At 47.6% G+C, this 20,302-nt stretch overlaps 1 protein-coding gene across 5 annotated transcripts in view; it reads right to left on the bottom strand.

Annotated features, from left to right (window-relative positions):
- The window catches only part of LOC118372254 (signal peptide, CUB and EGF-like domain-containing protein 1), a 147,211-nt gene that overhangs the window by 24,464 nt on the left and 102,445 nt on the right, over positions 1–20,302 (bottom strand). For all 5 annotated transcript variants that reach the window (XM_052492015.1, XM_052492016.1, XM_052492017.1 and 2 more), the window contains one exon: positions 15,583–15,699. In XM_052492015.1, coding sequence (XP_052347975.1) covers positions 15,583–15,699 — 117 coding nt within the window. The remainder of the gene's footprint in view (positions 1–15,582; positions 15,700–20,302) is intronic.

Genomic DNA, 20,302 nt, shown 5'->3' with positions numbered 1-20,302 from the left:
GGCCCAGGTGTATGAGACGATCCAGAGACATAGATCTGGAATAACAAGCGAGCCGGATCCCCTGGGGCTGTGCATACAGTGCCAACCCTCCAGCCTAGTGTGATCTGATGTCACGGTACATCCTCCCTAACCCCATCCCTTCTCTCTCCTCACCCCTTTCTAACTATGTTCCCTCAGCCGAACCCTGGAAAGGGTCATTGGGTATATTTCCTTCCTTGGAGGATTGCCAATGCCACACTCAACAAGGGAGGAAAGGAGGAAAGGAAAGAGGAGGAGGAAGAGATGGAAAAGAAAGTGGAGGTGGAAGAGGTAGATTTAGGAGGAGAAAAGTAGGTGAAGAAAGTAGGAGGAACGTGGAAGGGTAGAGGGAGGAGGAAGAGACGGAAGAGAAAGCAAAGGGGGGAGTATTAAGAGGGAGAAAGGGAAATAAAAGAAGAGGAAAGTGGAAGAGTGGAGGGAGGAGGAAGAGGACAATAGCATGGCAGATTACACGGGCTAAGCCCTTTTTGATTGGTTCCCTAAGTGATGAAAACGGCTGGGGATTAACACCTAAGCCTTTGAGTCAGAGAGTCAGTCAAGCAAGACACCACAGGGAAGACTCAACTAAGACAGGAGTGGAGGGGAGGAGGACAGGGGGAGAAGGGAGAGGAAGAGAGGTGACTGGAAGAAAAAAGAGAGGGTAGATGGAGAGGGGTAGAGACAAAACAGGAGCAGAAGGGAAGTAGGTGGGGAGGGCGAAAAGAGAAGGGAGGGGGAGGAAAGACCAAGAGAAGGAGGACGGTCAGATATTGCATGTCCCCAATAATCAGTCCACCGTGCAACAAGCCATGTCGGATAAATTAAGTCAAATATATACAGTTGAGTGATGTAAAAGAACATCAGAATAAAATAGTCCTCAGATGTCAGGGCCTGTGTTTTCCTATAACAATGTATCCTGATATTATTTTTAATTTTTTTCCACCTTTATTTAACCAGGTAGGCTAGTTGAGAACAAGATCTTATTTGCAACTGCGACCTGGCCAATATAAAGCATAGCAGTGTGAACAGACAACAACACAGAGTTACACATGGAGTAAACAATAAACAAGTCAGTAACATAATAGTTAGCTGCTCAGATAGCAGATGTTTAAAGTTGGTGAGGGAGATAAAAGTCTCCAACTTCAGGGATTTTTGCAATTCGTTCCAGTTACAGGCAGCAGAGAACTGGAAGGAAAGGCGGCCAAATTAGGTTTTGGCTTTAGGGATGATCAGTGAGATACACCAGCTGGAGCGCGTGCTACGGGTGGGTGTTGCCATCGTGACCAGCGAACTGAGATAACTGAGATAGATGACCTGGAGCCAGTGGGTCTGGCGACGAACACGTAGCGAGGGCCAGCCGACTAGAGCATACAGGTCGCAGTGGTGGGTGGTATAAGGTGCTTTAGTAACAAAACGGATGGCACTGTGATAAACTGTATCCAGTTTGCTGAGTAGAGTATTGGAAGCTATTTTGTAGATGACATCGCCAAAGTCGAGGATCGGTAGGATAGTCAGTTTTACTAGGGTAAGTGTTTCGGCGTGAGTGAAGGAGGCTTTGTTGCGAAATAGAAAGCCGACTCTAGATTTAATTTTGGATTGGAGATGTTTGATATGAGTCTGGAAGGAGAGTTTGCAGTCTAGCCAGACACCTAGGTACTTATAGATGTCCACATATTCTAAGTCGGAACCATCCAGGGTGGTGATGCTAATCGGGCGTGCGGGTGCAGGCAGCGAACGGTTGAAAAGCATGCATTTGGTTTTACTAGTGTTTAAGAGCAGTTGGAGGCCATGGAAGGAGTGTTGTATGGCATTGAAGCTCGTTTGGAAGTTAGATAGCACAGTGTTCAAGGAAGGGCCAGAAGTATACAGAATGGTGTCGTCTGCGTAGAGGTGGATCAGGGAATCGCCCGCAGCAAGAGCAATATCATTGATATATACAGAGAAAAGAGTCGGCCCGAGAATTGAACCCTGTGGTACCCCCATAGAGACTGCCAGAGGACCGGACAACATGCCCTCCGATTTGGCATACTGAACTCTGTCTGCAAAGTAGTTGGTGAACCAGGCAAGGCAGTCATTAGAAAAACCGAGGCTACTGAGTCTGCCGATAAGAATATGGTGATTGACAGAGTCGATATGGTGATTGACCTTGGCCAGGTCGATGAAGACGGCTGCACAGTACTGTCTTTTATCGATGGCGGTTATGATATCATTTAGTACCTTGAGCGTGGCTGAGGTGCACCCGTGACCGGCTCGGAAACCGGATTGCACAGCAGAGAAGGTACGGTGGGATTCGAGATGGTCAGTGATCTGTTTGTTGACCTGGCTTTCGAAGACCTTAGATAGGCAGGGCAGGATGGATATAGGTCTGAAACAGTTTGGGTCCAGTGTGTCTCCCCCTTTGAAGAGGGGGATGACCGCGGCAGCTTTCCAATCCTTGGGGATCTCAGATGATACGAAGGAGAGGTTGAACAGGCTGGTAATAGGGGTTGCGACAATGGCGGCGGACAGTTTCAGATTGTCCAGATTGTCAAGCCACGCTGATTTGTATGGGTCCAGGTTTTGCAGCTCTTTCAGAACATCTGCTATCTGGATTTGGGTAAAGGAGAAGCTGGGGAGGCGTGGGCGAGTAGCTGCGGGGGGGCGGAGCTGTTGGCCGAGGTTGGAGTAGCCAGGAGGAAGGCATGGCCAGCCATTGAGAAATGCTTGTTGAAGTTTTCGATTATCACGGATTTATCGGTGGTGACCATGTTAACTAGCCTCATTGCAGTGGGCAGCTGGGAGGAGGTGCTCTTGTTCTCCATGGACTTTACAGTGTCCCAGAACTTTTTGGAGTTAGAGCTACAGGATGCAAATTTCTGCTTGAAAAAGCTGGCCTTTGCTTTCCTGACTGACTGCGTGTATTGGTTCCTGACTTCCCCGAACAGTTGCATATCGCGTGGACTATTCGCTGCTATTGCAGTCCGCCACACTATGTTTTTGTGCTGGTCGAGGGCAGTCAGGTCTGGAGTGAACCAAGGGCTATATCTGTTCTTAGTTCTGCATTTTGTTATCGGAGCATGCTTGTCTAAGATGGTGAGGAAGTTACTTTTAAAGAATGACCAGGCATCCTCAACTGACGGAATGAGGTCAAAATCCTTCCAGGATACCCGGGCCAGGTCGATTAGAAAGGCCTGCTCGCAGAAGTGTTTTCACGCTGACCCTCTGAACCGATGACCTCATGGAAAGATGAGCTCTCAAGCAATGACCTCATGGAAAGCTGTGCTCTCAAGCAATGACCTCATGGAAAGCTGTGCTCTCAAGCAATGACCTCATGGAAAGCTGAGATCTCAAGCAATGACCTCATCGAAAGCTGAGCTCTCAAGCAATGACCTCATCGAAAGCTGAGCTCTCAACATTAACAGAATCACTGGCTTTCTTTATCTCCTCTTCCATCATCATTTGCTTTTTGACGATTGCTTTCTTCGAGAGAAGACCTCTCTTTCTCTATTCTGTACTCTCTACTCCACCTTTCCATCTCATCCACTTTCTGTTCATTTCTTCCTCTCGTCTCGCTCATGCTGTGTTCTCCTAGGCAGTTCTACCTTGCAGTAGAATCTCTGGGTATTTTAAATCAATCATGGCTATTTCCCAGTTCCGTTTCCTTGGCATGCCGACAGCAGATCTCATCTCTATCTCAAACAGGAGGAATGGCTTCCTTCTCTCTCACACACACATTCTCTCTCTCTAAGGTGCTAGCTATAACCAAGGGTTCTACAAGGATCCCAAAAGGGTTCTACCTGGAACCAAAAAGGATTATCCTATGGTGACAGCTGAAGAACACTTTCTGAACCCTTTTTTCTAAGAATGTACTCCCCCCTCTCTCCACATCTCTCTCTCTCTCACATACACACACCTCCCCTGCCGTCCCTCCCAGATAAATCTACAGAAGGTATAACACTATCGCAACCCACCTACCCGGCCCAAACTTCCCCAACACAGACAAAGATCCCTAATTATTCAATAAGTCTGGCAGCCATAACCACTGGCATAGCATAGCCACCACATTTCCTCACACTTAATGGCCACTCGGTGGAAGCCTGAGCCCAATAATGGCCTATATAATTAACTTTAATAGCCCTTAAATACGGTAAGCTTAAATAAATACATTAAGCATCCACACATCTTGAAATGATACAAAACTGTGTGTGTGAGAGAGAAAGTAGAGTAAATGAGAGTAAATGAGAGAGAGGGAGTGTATATGTTTGTATGTGTGAGAGAGGGAGATATAGAGAGTGTGTGAGAGAGGAAGAGAGATAGAGAGAGAGAAAGTGGAGAAGCAAAGAGATAGTGAGAAAAGCAGAGTGACAGGAGGGGGAAGTGAGACAGGGGAGTGGGAAGTGAGACAGGGGAGAGGGAAGTGAGACAGGGGAGTGGGAAGTGAGACAGGGGAGTGGGAAGTGAGACAGGGGAGAGGGAAGTGAGACAGGGGAGAGGGAAGTGAGACAGGGGAGAGGGAAGTGAGACAGGGGAATGGGAAGTGAGACAGGGGAGTGGGAAGTGAGACAGGGGAGAGGGAAGTGAGACAGGGGAATGGGAAGTGAGACAGGGGAGTGGGAAGTGAGACAGGGGAATGGGAAGTGAGACAGGGGAGTGGGAAGTGAGACAGGGGAGAGGGAAGTGAGACAGGGGAATGGGAAGTGAGACAGGGGAGTGGGAAGTGAGACAGGGGAGAGGGAAGTGAGACAGGGGAGTGGGAAGTGAGACAGGGAAGTGGAAAGTGAGACAGGGGAGAGGGAAGTGAGACATGGGAGTGGGAAGTGAGACAGGGGAGTGGGAAGTGAGACAGGGGAGTGGGAAGTGAGACAGGGGAGTGGGAAGTGAGACAGGGGAGTGGGAAGTGAGACAGGGGAGTGGGAAGGAGACAGGGGAGTGGGAAGTGAGACAGGGGAGTGGGAAGTGAGACAGGGGAGGGGGAAGTGAGACAGGGGAGGGGGAAGTGAGACAGGGGAGTGGGAAGTGAGACAGGGGAGTGGGAAGTGAGACAGGGGAGTGGGAAGTGAGACAGGGGAGTGGGAAGGAGACAGGGGAGTGGGAAGTGAGATAGGGGAGTGGGAAGTGAGACAGGGGAAAGGGAAGTGAGACAGGGGAGAGGGAAGTGAGACAGGGGAGTGGGAAGTGAGACAGGGGAGTGGGAAGTGAGACAGGGGAGTGGGACAGAGAGGAAGAGATAGAGTAGTCGGGTGAAGTGTGAATAAGACATGCTGGGAGAGCAGCATCCATCTTGATCTGTCCGCTTCAATGGAGAGAGAGGGAGACAGAGAGAGACCACCTAAAAGGAAGCGATTCCCAAACCTTCCATAACAAAGCCATCACCTACAGAGAGATTAACCTGGAGAAGAGTCCCCTAAGCAAGCTTGTCCTCAGGCTCTATTCACAAACACAAACAGACCCCACAGAGCCCCAGGACAGCAACACAATTAAACCCAACTCAATCATGAGAAAACAAAAAGAGAATTACTTTGGTATTTGGTATTTTATTAGGATCCCCATTGGCTGTTGCAAAAGCAGCAGCTACTCTTCTTGAGGTCCACACAAAACATGACACATAATACAGAATGACATAATACAGAACATCATTAGACAAGAACAGCTCAAGGACATTACATATATATTGTTTTAAAGGCCTACAGTAGTCACAATGCATACATACAAACTATCTGGGTCAAAAAGGGGAGTGGCATTGTGCCGCGAGGTGTTGCTTTATCTGTTTTTTGAAACCAGGTTTGCTGTTTATTTGAGCAATATGAGATGGAAGGAAGTTCCATGCAATAAGGGACCTATATAATACTGTACGTTTTCTTGAATTTGTTCTGGATTTGGGGACTATGAAAAGACCCCTGGTGGCCTGTCTGGCGGGATAAGTGTGTGTGTCAGAGCTGTGTGTAAGTTGACTCTGCAAACAATTTGGGATTTTCAACACATTATTGTTTCTTATAAAAAGAAGAAGTGATGTAGTCAGTCTCTCCTCAACCCTGAGCCAAGAGAGACTGGCATGCATAGTATTCATAGCAGCATATCAATTGGTGTGTGTGTGTGTGCTGCGGGGTTGAGGCTGCAAACCCATAGGCTTCGTTCTCTCATCCCTTCCAGGATTCTGGGAGGAAGGGTGGACAATGAGCCTGTCGTAGCGGATGTACGCAATGTCCCCCACGCGCTCTGGCAGCTTTCATGACTGGGATCAGTTCTTTCCTCTTCTGGCGCACAGCTTCAGGATAATCCTCCTTGAGGAAGATATATACGTTCCTCTCAAGTTATTGGCTCTTTCCAGAACCTTGTCCTTGAACCTCAGGAACTTGACCACTATCGGCCTGGGCCTGTCACCTGGAACGGATGTGGGTTTTCCAGTCCTGTGGGCGCGCTCCACCTCAATCTTCCTGTGGTCCATCTTCCATTTTTCAGAGATAATTTCCCTCACTTTGTCCTCAGACTCCATCCAGGTCTCATGTGGAGATTCTGCAACTCCGTCCACAATCATGTTGTTTCGCCTTGATTGTCCCTCGAGTCTGATTTGTCTGTCATTGTTATCATGGATTCACACACAGAACTGATGTCCTCTCTCAATGACTTACAGATTGCTGTCATCTTGCCGTTCTCCTGTTTCAACTCGTCGAGCTGACTCTGGGAGAACTGCACATTTGTCTTCAGGTCTTGGACCTCTCTGGTCAGGTCATCCAGTATTTTATTAGTAGAATCCACAAGTATTTGGACAAAACACTTGAAACTATTTTCTTGTTGTTGTAACAACTGCTTATAGGTCTCTTTTTGTTCATTTAAAAGATCCTTGACGTGTGAGAGAGAGACACCACTGTCCTCAACGGTACTCCTGCCGGCGCTTGTCTTTGTCATGGTAGCTAGCATGTATGTTAGGCTGTTACTCCTTGCAGTTCCAGACAAGGCAGGTTACGGGGAAAATTGAAAACAACAAACAGCAGGGATCTAGACAGCCACAAACCCAGGACAATCTGCGGTCCCAGCCACTTGACACATCGGAAAGAATGAACAATAAAACAGAATGCTATTTGGCCCTAAACAGAGAGTACACAGTGGCTGAATACCTGACCACTGTGACTGACCCAAACCTAAGGAAAGCTTTGACTATGTACAGACTCAGTGAGCATAGCCTTGCTATTGAGAAAGGCCGCCGTAGGCAGACCTGGCTCTCAAGAGAAGACAGGCTATGTGCACACTGCCCACAAAATGAGGTGAAAACTGAGCTGCACTCCCTAACCTCCTGTCCAATGTATGACCATATTAGAGACACATATTTCCCTCAGATTACACAAATCCACAAAGAATTCGAAAAACAAACCCAAAATTGATAAACTCCAATATCTATTGGGTGAAATACCACAGTGTGCCATCACAACAGCAAGATGTGTGACCTGTTGCCACAAGAAAAGGGCAACCAGTGAAGAACATACACCATTGTAAACAAAATCCATATTTATGCTTATTTATTGTCCATTTTGTACTTTAACTATTTGCACATTGTTACAACACTGTATATAGACATCATATGACATTTGAAATGTCTTTATTCTTTTGGAACTTCTGTGAGTGCAATGTTAACTATTCATTTTTATTTTTTATTTCACTTTTGTTTATTATCTACTTCACTTGCTTTGTCAATGTTAACATATGTTTACCATGCCAATAAAGCCCATACATTGATATTGAATTGAGAGATCACCTCTGTGATTGCATTGCACACACATCTGGGTTGCCAGGGGCCAGTTGGTAGTTAGGCCTCTATTAACGAGGGCATAGCTCATTAAGGCTCTCCTACATATGATGTACCAGGAGGATCTCACTCAGGGAGGGGGGAGGAGGTGGAGGAGACCTGGGGAGGGAGAGAGGGATGGAAAGGAAATGAGAGCAATGAATGGAGCGGATAAGTAATGGGGAATTCTCATGTTCCATCCTTCTCAGTCACTCACTCTCAATCTTCCACTCTCTATGCCCACTCACCCCTTATCTCTTGTATCTTCCTCTCATTTCAGATATCTCTTTTTGTTACCACCTCTGTCTCTCTCTTCCTTTCTCACCGTGATCTAATCATTTTAATCTCTCTAATAATCTGGAAGTGAAAACAGGGGTGTAATCTGTCAAGCATATACACACACACACACGCGCGCGCACACGCACACACACTCCCTACACACCCACACCCATCAATCGCCCATCCCTGTTTGACATTTACCACTGGTTCGATCGATACCCTGCTTCATCTGCGATCAATAGGTCCATTCTGAGCCCTGCTGCTCCCTGAAGATAACCAGCCAATAGCAGCTCATTACCATCTATTACAGCCATCTGTCTGAATGGCTGGTTGACTGACTGGCTGATTGACTGGCTGGCTTACTCACTGACTGACTGACTTACTCACTGACTGACTGACTGGCTGACTGGGTACTGACAGTCTACTGGCTGACTGACTGGCTGACTGTCTACTGGCTGACTGACTGGTTAACTGACTGACTGGCTAACTGACTGGCCGATTGACTGGCTGACTGGGCACACTGCTGCTGCTGGGAAGGCTGAGAGCCAAATGGGAAGGGTTCAACAGCTGATTAGGATCGTTTGTAATTAACAACAGTGTAGGATAAATAATAGACCGGTAAATGAGAATATGGCTGAATGTTGACCTCTGGCCCTCGACCTCAATACAGTAAGTAAAACTCAGAGGGATCAACTGGAAGGTCGTTGTTGCATAAGATGCTTCTGAGTCGATAATAGTCCTCTCAAAAGACAAAGATAGTATCAATCAATCAATCATATGCATTTATAAAGTTCTTCGTACATCAGCTGATGTCACAAAGTGCTGTACAGAAACCCAGCCTAAAACCCCAAACAGCAAGCAATGCAGGTGTAGAAGCATAGTAGATGGAGAACGGAAAGAGGGAGAGGCAGCAAACAAGACAGAAATAAAGATAGAGAAGAAGAAATAAAGGTTGTATTGTAACATGAACTGCAGCCATTGGAGAGAGAGTGAGTGAGAGAGAGATGAGGAATGTGGAAGCTCTTTGGCTGCTGCTGCAGGCTTATCTCTGAGCGCTCGGGAAGCCTTGGTACGCGCCTCGGGGAAACTGTGTAGTTTTACAAAATATTTACAGTAAAAAGCAATTAAATGTAATACATTTGTGGAAACCCGAACCTGTCCAAATAATTTGGGGACGGGAGAAGGGGGGGATCTACTGTTCATAAAAAGCAGAGTTTACCTCAGTGTGACCACCTCAGGCTGCTAATTTGGGAGACGACGGGCGGCTCGGGCCAGAGCCGGCCGGGTATTTATCAGAGGACTTAAAAGGCCCGCTCTGTTTGCTTTGTCCCTAAAGACTCTCCTCCGTCTCATAACAGAGGCTCTATGGGCCACATCTGGGCCAAGAGCAACTCCAGTAAAGAGCAACACAACAGTAAAATAAAACAGCAGGCAGGGCCGACGCCGGCCTGACGGAGGGAGAGCCGGAACGGTTGAGGGCCGGAGCTGGGCCAGAGTCATGTAAGGTGATGAAGATAGGAGTGTTATTGTGGAGATTACTGGGCCTGACATGTTAATACAGTGGGCTGTTGAGAGCATTGGCACTTTCTGGAGGCTTTCTGTCTGGACGAGTGGGGCTAGAGGAGGAGTTTATGGGGAAGCGACTCCATACAGTAGCTTCCAGTCTTTTGAGGACACAAAGTGATAGTGAAGCTATGACAATAAAGCTAGTGGGAGCGGTAGGCGGGAAGGTGAGGGTGAGAATCAAAGGTGTTGCTGACTATGATACAGTTCATTTACTGAGATTAGCTGAGCCACATAAAGTATGTCCCCTTATAAAACAACGAGCTTGTAGCCTATCACCTGGTTTCTCCTTGTCTGTGTTAAGGGACTCCTGTAATGGCTCTTTGATTGGATTACTGGATGTGTGTGTGTGTGTGTGTGTGTGTTCAGGCTTTCTCTGGTACTGGGGAGAGGAATGCAGGCCAGTGAAGACGTGTCTCAGGTGCCCATACACACACTGAACAACTGAGCAGCTCAGTCTCCCTGGTACACACACACACACACAGGCCACACACACACACACACACACACACACACACACACACACACACACACACACACACACACACACACACACACACACACACACACACACACACACACACACACACACACACACACACACACACACACACACACACACACACACACACACACACACACACACACACACACACACACACAACTCATCCACCCACCGACACGCACCTTCTAATCAAACATCTGGAAACTGTTCACAAAATCACTTTTCTTCTCCCTCTTCCTCCGCCTCTCCCTCTCTTCCCTCCGTCTCTCCCTCCGTCCACAGGAGAGCCCTGTGATAAAAACGCCTCCTTCCATTGGCGCGTCTGTCATCGCGGAGCGAGGGAACCATCTCGTCTGTCAGCGCAGATGAAAGGCTGTTTATCAGACGCCTGGGATTCAAACATGCCCTAAATAGTTTATATTGAAATGATTATGTTAGGGGGGGGGGCAGGATGGTGCAGGTCCCACAGGGTCTGGCACACAGAGAGACAGAGCAGAGAGACAGAGGGCTCTGTCTACAGTACCTCACAGCATGACATTTACCTCCCAGCTAACTACTAACCCCACAAAACCACAAACTGCTGTCTACAATACTCTATCTACATTAACAACACATCACTACCCACTATCTCTATGCTATAAAAACACCTCTACCCCCTGGGCCTATCTGCACGTTACAACACACCACTGGCACAACCCGGTATGCTATAACACATGACTATCTTCAATATTCGACATTAGAGCACAGTCACACACTACACTCCTGTGGTCAGCTCAGCTGTGATATCAGCTAGCTTAGCCAAGACCCTGTCAGCCCATTTAACCTGTTACAGATCTGTGTGTGCTGTTACCAAGGTTACAGAATGCTTTGGTCCAGGCAGGGGGCAGCATGGTGACAAGGTGGGACAGGTGGTCTGAATAAAATGTATTGATCAATAAAACCCCTGGCTGACTGACTAGGCTCAGTGGGAGACGATCCAGAAGGAATGCTGGCTGGGTGGAGACTGGAGAGGAGTTCAGAGTTTATAGTTTCCCTTCCTGATATGTTTGAGTGTGTGCTTTTGTGTGTAGTCAGTGTGGATGTGTAGTCAGAGTGGATGTGTGTATTGATTGTTGACTAGTGTATGGTTAACTTGTGCGTGCATGCACACGTGTGTATATGCACCGTGCCTGCATGTGCATGTCTATCATGTAAGTGTGTGTGTGTGTGTGTGTGTGTGTGTGTGTGTGTGTGTGTGTGTGTGTGTGTGTGTGTGTGTGTGTTTGCAGTCAGTGGCAGATGGCTCTCTCCATGTTTTCCTGGTCCATCCCTCCACCCCTTCATGCCCAGCTGATGGATGGTGATGGGTGATGGATGTGGTGCTGTCTCTCAGCTCCAGCTCAGATCAGGTCAATCACTGGTGGATTTATGGAGCCCCGGGGCCTAACTCAGCCACATTATCTGGGCGGTACACAGCTGGACTGCAGCCCTATCCATCTTCTCCACTCAACTCGACCCCGGAAAACACAGCAGAGGCTAACTTTTCATTTTCCTGCACCATAAAGGCTTGGTTGTCCTGTTAAGCACACAAATCAATGGCAGACGGGAGACAGACGGGACACAGACGGGAGACAGCACGGGACACAGATCACAGACGGGAGACAGACGGGACACAGACGGACACAGACGGGAGACAGACAGACAGACGGGGACACAGACGGGAGACAGACGGGACACAGACGGGAGACAGACGGGAGACAGACGGGAGACAGATGGGAGTGGAAGTTGTTCACACAAGCTGCTGGGGTTTGAACTTGACATTGGAGCGAAAGAGAGACTAGATGTTTTCTCACACTGCATCCAATGCAGGGCTGGACCCTTCCAGTCACAGCTAACCTCGTTAGCAGACAATGGTGTTGCCATAGAGGATTCTACGATATATCATTATCAACTGGTTTCATTGGCCATTATGGTGCCACTGATATAACATGTCCAAACAAAACTGTCCCCATGCTCTGCCTCACTCTAACTAAAGAGCTGACATGACAACTGAGAATGAACATTATGCCTATTCTCTATGCTGGAGATATGATGGATGGTGCCTATTCTCTATGCTGGAGATATGATGGATGGTGGAGATGGATGGTGCCGGATTCTCTATCCTGCTGTTTCTTTTATAATAATATAATAATAATATGGTGGAGCTTTTATGGATGGCGACTTACAGTCATGTGTGCATACATTCTGCTGGAGATATGATGGATGGTGGAGATGGATGGTGCCATGCTCGGATACAGTTATCCACAGAAGGACCTTTTCTCTCCTTCTCCCCTCACAGGTGAAAATCATCACTCCCCAATCAGTCACCAATCATCAATCAGAAGACACACCTCCTCCTGTTTCCTACCCAATCACCGTTCCCTTTGTTTAAAACCCTGTCAGTTGTTTGCTGTAGAGCTCAATCTCTCTGTAAATGCCATGTCTGTAGATCTCTCTGTTTCACTCTCTTTATGTATTGAGCTATCTTTTGTTTGAGCACCTCCATGTCACTTTGTCCTCACCTGTGGGTATTGTTTTTGGTTATGGTGTTTGTTTGCTGGTGGGAAAAGGGGGAACCAAGACAAGTCGCCCACGGGCATACACTACCCGTAGGTAGACTGTTAAATACACTAGTTATAACTGGGCGGACCACCCACTGTATTCTTGGTTAGTTAGTTAGCTGTTGTTGAAATAGGCTAGTCTAGCTTAGGGGTGTTTTTGAATACTTATTGCTTCTTTCCTTGGGTCCAGCTCAGCCCCTTTTCCTGCTCCCCCCATTACCGTGTGTTTATTAATAAACCCTGAGTTTGACGGTAGATTTCAGTTGTCGTGGTTATTTCATTCTCACTTTTACTGTGTCACTATTAGAATTTGTATGAGTTATGTTACGGGTCTCATTACCATCCCCCCTAGACTGTCGGGCCAAAAGGGATTCGTAACAGTGCCTATTCTCTATGCTGGAGATGAATGGATGGTGGAGATGGATGGTGCCTATTCTCTATGCTGGAGATGAATGGATGGTGGTTATGGATGGTGCCTATTCTCTATGCTGGAGATATGATGGATGGTGGAGATGGATGGTGCCTATTCTCTATGCTGGAGATATGATGGATGGTGGAGATGGTGCCTATTCTCTATGCTGGAGATATGATGGATATGGATGGTGCCTATTCTCTATGCTGGAGATATGATGGATATGGATGGTGCCTATTCTCTATGCTGGAGATATGATGGATATGGATGGTGCCTATTCTCTATGCTGGAGATATGATGGATATGGATGGTGCCTATTCTCTATACTGGAGATATGATGGATATGGATGGTGCCTATTCTCTATGCTGGAGATATGATGGATGGTGGAGATGGTGCCTATAGATATGATGGATGGTGGAGATGGATGGTGCCTATTCTCTATGCTGGAGATATGATGGATGGTGGAGATGGATGGTGCCTATTCTCTATGCTGGAGATATGATGGATGGTGGAGATGGATGTTGCCTATTCTCTATGCTGGAGATATGATGGAGATGGATGGTGCCTATTCTCTATGCTGGAGATATGATGGATATGGATGGTGCCTATTCTCTATGCTGGAGATATGATGGATGGTGGAGATGGTGCCCATTCTCTATGCTGGAGATATGATGGATGGTGGAGATGGATGGTGCCTATTCTCTATGCTGGAGATATGATTGATGGTGGAGATGGATGGTGCCCATTCTCTATGCTGGAGATATGATGGATGGTGGAGATGGATGGTGCCCATTCTCTATGCTGGAGATATGATGGATGGTGGAGATGGATGGTGCCTACTCTCTATGCTGGAGATATGATGGATGATGGAGATGGATGGTGCCTATTCTCTATGCTGGAGATATGATTGATGGTGGAGATGGATGGTGCCCATTCTCTATGCTGGAGATATGATGGATGGTGGAGATGGATGGTGCCTATTCTCTATGCTGGAGATATGATGGATGGTGGTAGGTGGTAATGTTGTCTGTTAGCACCCTATGTTGTGTCTCCCCACTATACAGCTGGGTGGCGCTGTGTGAGTCTGTGTGAGTCTGTGTGTGTGTGTACTATATGTCTGTGAGAGGAAAAGAGAGAGACAGTGCAGCGTGGGCCTCACTGTTCAAACAGCTGAAAGTTTGAAGTCGCGTCGTCTGCCTGCCAGCCAGCCAGACAGCTCCGGCTCCAGTATTTCACACTTACATGCCACATTCTCAAACTTCTTGACACGAAATACACACGCACACAGGTACACACACACACACAGGTACACACACACACAGGTACACACACACACAGGTACACACACACACACAGGTACACACACACATGACTTTGGACATAGAGAGTCGCCGCCATGTAACCTGCAAGTCATTGCTATGGCGACTCCTACAGCAGTTCCCCTCCTCAAACATGTCTTGTCACATGTTGGCAGAATAGGTTGAGCAGCGATGCAACAGCCCCACATCCTCAGTGTAGTTCTTCTTCAACTGTTCTGATGTGAACCAACTCAACTCAACAGCCCGAGGAAAACTCTCAGGCCTTTTGTTTTCTCTTCCCCAGTCTCTCTTCTTTCTGATTAGTGCAGATGAAGGAAAGGAGATTAGGAGATGAGGAGAGAAAGTAGCCACTATCCGCTTGAGATGCACCCAAGTGTGTCTCATGCAAGCCAGACCACAGTGTCGCTGTTCGTCGCTGTTCCTCAGACATATCAATGATCCCTGAAACAAACAACACCGCTCCACATGAACCACTGTATTTTCCGTTTGGGTGACCCTGGGGTCAGAACCATCAACGGCCCTGTTTGTTTAGGGACAAGCCTAAATCAACTATCTGCTAGAAAAAGGTCCCTTTCACTGTGTCTGTGTGGCAGCCCGGTAGGGCCTGGGTCGCCGTCTTTGACGTCACAGGCGGAATTTGGGAAGTGGAAGCGTTTGGCGGCAACATCAACAGCAGCACTGCAAGTGACCACGCTGGAGACCGGAGTCTCTCTCTCCTCCATGCGAGGAGGGGAAGTGAACTTTGTGCCGCAGGGTTGGTTGGTCTTGGCCCAAGATCACTCAGATACCACTCATACCAGCCACAGATACCAGACCCCTGGACCACCTCCGCAAAGGATCCTCTCAACTCAGTACCATTCAATACCACATAACTTGCCCATATTGCGTTACATTTGCCAAATACGGTTTAGTGCTGATACGGAATGTGCCTCCATTGTTAACAGCACTAGCAGTGTGTTCTTAAGATGAGCACACTAAAGGGTTGGGTGCTATCAAGGCATGAGTAAAAGCCTCTCGTCACAGAGAGAGAGAGAGAGAGAGAGAGAGAGAGAGAGAGAGAGAGAGAGAGAGAGAGAGAGAGAGAGAGAGAGAGAGAGAGAGAGACGTAGGGGACAGTAGGGCCACACGGACACACCTATACACTGACCTTTGCAGGTCTTGCCGTCTGGCTGCAGGGTGAATCCCACGGGGCAGCTGCAGCGGACCCCTGTAGCCGTGTCCTTGCATGTCCGGTCACAGCCGCCATTGTTCACCGCACAGGTTTCTGGGTAAAACAAAAATATACAGTGGGAGAAAAGAGAGGCGGGGCAGGGGGCAGGGGCAGGGTGTTAACCTACTGACTGGCACGCATATCTAAAGAGCAGAACGGAGTCTAAAGAGAGAAACAGTAGACAGTGAAGATATGACGGGTGGGTTGAGAAGAGGCTACATACAATGGAGAAATACACAACAGGGTGACGTCGTGTATTCAGGGCATATTGCTTTTTCACCATACCCATTCAGACTTCATTTCCACAATACTAAGCACTAAGCACGACATTGTGGTTGTCCATCAGACCAGTGACAGGTTATGAGACGGTACACAGTTGGAATTTCATTGACGGTTCATAAACATGTCACAGACCGACTATAAACTCATACTCAGGACTCACAGATTTGTACAAAACACAAACAAGAGATTAATGGGCAACATGAGTTGATAAAGGAGAGGAACTCAGTAGCCGAGTTAAGACAGGAAAGCCCTGTTTCCAAAAAACGTCAAGAAAACATTTAGTCAAAAACGATACTGAAGGTGAAGTAGAGAAAACACAAGAGTCTATAATATAGTCAGTGGTGGGATCGAGTAGTAGTACCTAGGACCGAATGTGTATATTTTGACTCCAGGAAAAATGTTCTTGTATGTGGCCAAGATAAGGTTTGCTCTGACTTGTGAATATTGCCTGAGCTAATCCCAAAACAAACAGCACCTAATGGCATCTCCACTTTACCTGCACAGCCCAATGTTGCTATAGGAAAGCTGAGCTCACTAATCCCCAATGAGTGTCAGAAACTGCTTAGGACGGTGAAACAGTACACTGCTATTAGAACGGGGCTCAATAATAGGCTACTATATTTAATAAAGAACAGTTTCAGATTAAAACTACTTGGGTCTGGCAGGCTTCTGATATGTCCTGGAAAAAACTCAGTTGACTGTGCTTAGCTAAAGGGTAGTTCATCTACTTCCCCAAACTCGTGGATACCATTTTTATGTCTCTGTGTCCTGTATGAAGGAAGTTCAGAGGTAGTTTTGAGAGCAACGCTAACTAGCTCAGCACAAAGACTGGAAGTCTTTGGGTACAGCTGGTGATAATGCTAGTTAGCATTGGCTCGCAAAACTACCTCTAACTTCCTTCATACTGGACACAGAGGCAAAAAAAATGGTATCCATGAGTTCAGCCAAAATCCCAAACTATCCCTTTAAAGGTGACAGAAGACGCTAAGACGCTGAAATGGCTCTGGCTATTTGGACATGGACTTGTCTCTCTGGCATCTATTCCCAGCTCAATAAATGCAAAGAGGTTCTGTGCCTGCTTTAAGGGAGGAGGGAAGAGGATAAACCCTTTCAGAGTGGCTAGCTAACATGCCCGGCTCTAGAGGTCACAGCATTAGCATAACACTGTCAATTAGTGTAGAGTCACGGACTGACGGCATCTCATCAGCGGGCTGATCCAACATGGCCGTCTGTTTGCAGCAAAACCAAACGGCAGGTGGGTGCTGTGAGAGCCAGCATGGTGGCCTGATTCTACCACCACAGGGAAGCTGTCAGTGGCAAAATGGCTCTACTTCAATGAGGCTGCTGGTGTGTTTCATAGAACTGCAGATAACATTTTGGGATACTGAACCTAATTCCCAGAAAAGGAAAACACAGAGGGAATAGGGGAAGGAGAGATACTCTATCTTCCTGGTAAACTACATGACCACCTGGTCGTCGAACATGTCATTCCAAAATCATGGTCAATAATATGGAGTTGGTCCCCCCTTTGCTGCTATAACAGCCTCCACTCCTCTGGGAAGGCTTTGCACTAGATGTTGGAACATTGCTGTGGGAACTTGCTTCCACTCAGCCACAACAGCATTAGTGAGGTTGGGCACTGATGTTGGGCGATTAGGCCTGGCTCACAGTCGGTGTTCTAATTCATCTCAAAGATGTTCGATTTCTGTATGGACTTCATTTTGTGCATTCCAGCCGACGCTTGGCGTTGCGTATGGTGATCTTAGGCTTGTGTGCAGATGCTCGGCCATGGAAACCCATTTCATGAAGCTCCTGATGAACAGTTCTTGTGCTGACGTTACTTCCAGAAGCAGTCTGGAACTCGGTAGTGAGTGTTGCAACCGAGGACAGACAAATTGTACACGCTACTCAACGGTCCTGTTCTGTGAGCTTGTGTGGCCTACCACTTCACGGCTGAGACATTGTTGCTCCTAGACGTTTCCACTTCACAATAACAGCACTTACAGTTGACCGGGGCAGCTCGAGCATGGCAGAAATGTGACGAACTGACTTGTTGGAAAGGTGTCATTCTGAAACGGTGCCACAGTAAGGCCATTCCATTGTCAATGTTTGTCTATGGAGATTGCATGGCTGTGTGCTTGATTATATACACCTGTCAGCAATGGGTGTGGTTGAAATAGCTGAATCCACTAAGTTGAAGGGGTGTCCACATACTTTTGTATATATAGTGTAGCTTGTCTGATGGGTGCTGTAGGGTATGGCAGTGGACCCCTGCAAACGCCCCACTCAGGTGTGTGTGTGTGTGTGTGTGTGTGTGTGTGTGTGTGTGTGTGTGTGTGTGTGTGTGTGTGTGCGCGCATGGGGCTGATAATGGGTCAGACTGATTTATACTACTGAAGGCAATGGGCCCTATAATTAGCTTAGCGTGAGTCCTGCTCAGAGCCCCTCTCCTCCTCTGATGAGCCAGGCCTGCCCACCCCCAGGGCAAGAGGCTGCACACAGGAACACAGACCCGCCGCCTGCCCAAATACACTCTGATTGATGTACTGGACATGCCCAGCCTACCCCCGAACAGCCCCTCTGAACCCCCTCCCCTCTCCCACCCCTGAATGTTTCTGTCTCATGCACACTGTATTGCAACTACGCTACAAAGGCTAACACTCTTCTATTCACAGCCATCCTTTCCACTTCCCTGTGTCTCAATTTCAACATGCTGAAGCTGAGAGGAAGGTGGACAGGGTAACACCTATTTTTTGTAAAGGGGAGTGGGGGAGTTTCCGTGGGAGACATTCTGGGGGAGATTGACGGTTGGAGGGACCCGTTCAAGGGAACCAGCTCTCATCTCCGTGGTGACAGATGAAGATTACTTGTCTGTCTTGTTTGTGTGAGCAGCGGCAGCAGAGCCAGTGGTGTGTTGGCTGAGAGCCAGTACAAATCAACAGAGACACCCCTGACTTGCCCACCAAATACCCCCATCATCACACCCCTCCATCTCACTGTTTCTCTGTCTGTCTCTCTCTCCTCTCATCCACCCCTGCCATGCTCACACATGCTCTGGGCAGACTTGACTGATCTGCTCTGCTGACGTCAGGAGTGAAGAGGTAGAGAGTGGGTGCACACACACACACAAACGTACCTCATACTCCTCACACACACAGACATGCTGACCAGGCAAATCTCCATGCAAGCCTCTCTCTCTCTCTCTCTCTCTCTCTCTCTCTCTCTATCTCTCAGTAAGACACATGTTCTATTGATTAAGAGGGAGTCATGAGAAAGGAGGAGTGGTTGTGCTTTATTAAGCATCATGCCAAGTCTCATCAACCCTCCACACACATACTGACTGAGCTGTAGGGGCACGATCGTCTTTCAGCAGGGCCTAGCTAACAGGATCCCCCTTCACTGTTGTCATGGGCACCTAATCCAGCTGTCAGCGCTGCCCCCGTCCTGAAATCACGCTATCCATACACACACACACACGCCCAGCTCAGCCCATCTGTCCTAGGTGAGTGGTTTATTTGGACTCCTCAGCAGCCGAGGTCTGTGTAGCTATAGCACTACACTCTCTCTCTCCCGCTCTCACACCCAGCCTCATCAAGTGTCCAGCACACGCTGGTTTAATCCTAAATGAGTAGAACTTTGACAAGACCTGGCTTTTTCTGTGCTAGAACTTTCACATTCTTCACTCTTTCCTCTCACTCTCTCAATCAGGCTTTTCTCCATCTATTATTTCATTATAGCCCAGATTCCATTTGAGTCTGTCTTGATCAATCTGTGCTCCAGTGATATGGGACAAAGCCTATGGCTGTGTCTGCAGAGAAAATAGCAGCAGCAGACGCACAGAGAGAGAGTCAGGAACGCTGTGTGTCAAAGCAGGCAGACGAATGGAGCACAGTGTCAAATCTAACAGACGTTCAGGGCTGCTCTAAAGACTTCCATAGTCTCCATGGCAATCAGACTAATCAGACCTGTAAAGTATAAAAGGAAACTGCAAATAAAAAAATTGGGATTAAAAACATCTCAATAACACAGGTCATATGAATGAGAGCTGGGGGTTATAGACAGTGTTGGAATGAAGGGGAGGAGCATCAACAGTGACATCACCAGGTATGAAAACAACAGGACTGAGTCAGGTAGGGGAAAGATTCCTCAACTGATGAAAGATGAGAAGGATGGAAAAGTTCACTTTTAGAGGAAATAGGTGGAGTTTTGTCCCCCCATTTACAGGCCAATGTCGTCACCTGTTGAAGTAAGATCTGCCTCTGTATGGGAGAAACCGGCAGGCACCATTCCATAACAGTAACAGTATATACAAGCTCAGGATGTCTGAATGTCTGACTGATTTAAGTCTCCATGCTGGTAAACAACGTACATTGTA

This window comes from Oncorhynchus keta, chromosome 33 (assembly GCF_023373465.1).
Source record: "Oncorhynchus keta strain PuntledgeMale-10-30-2019 chromosome 33, Oket_V2, whole genome shotgun sequence".
NCBI classification, from domain to species: domain Eukaryota; kingdom Metazoa; phylum Chordata; class Actinopteri; order Salmoniformes; family Salmonidae; genus Oncorhynchus; species Oncorhynchus keta.
Note: the sequence above shows the minus strand (reverse complement) of the source record. Positions and strands in the feature narration are given on the sequence as shown.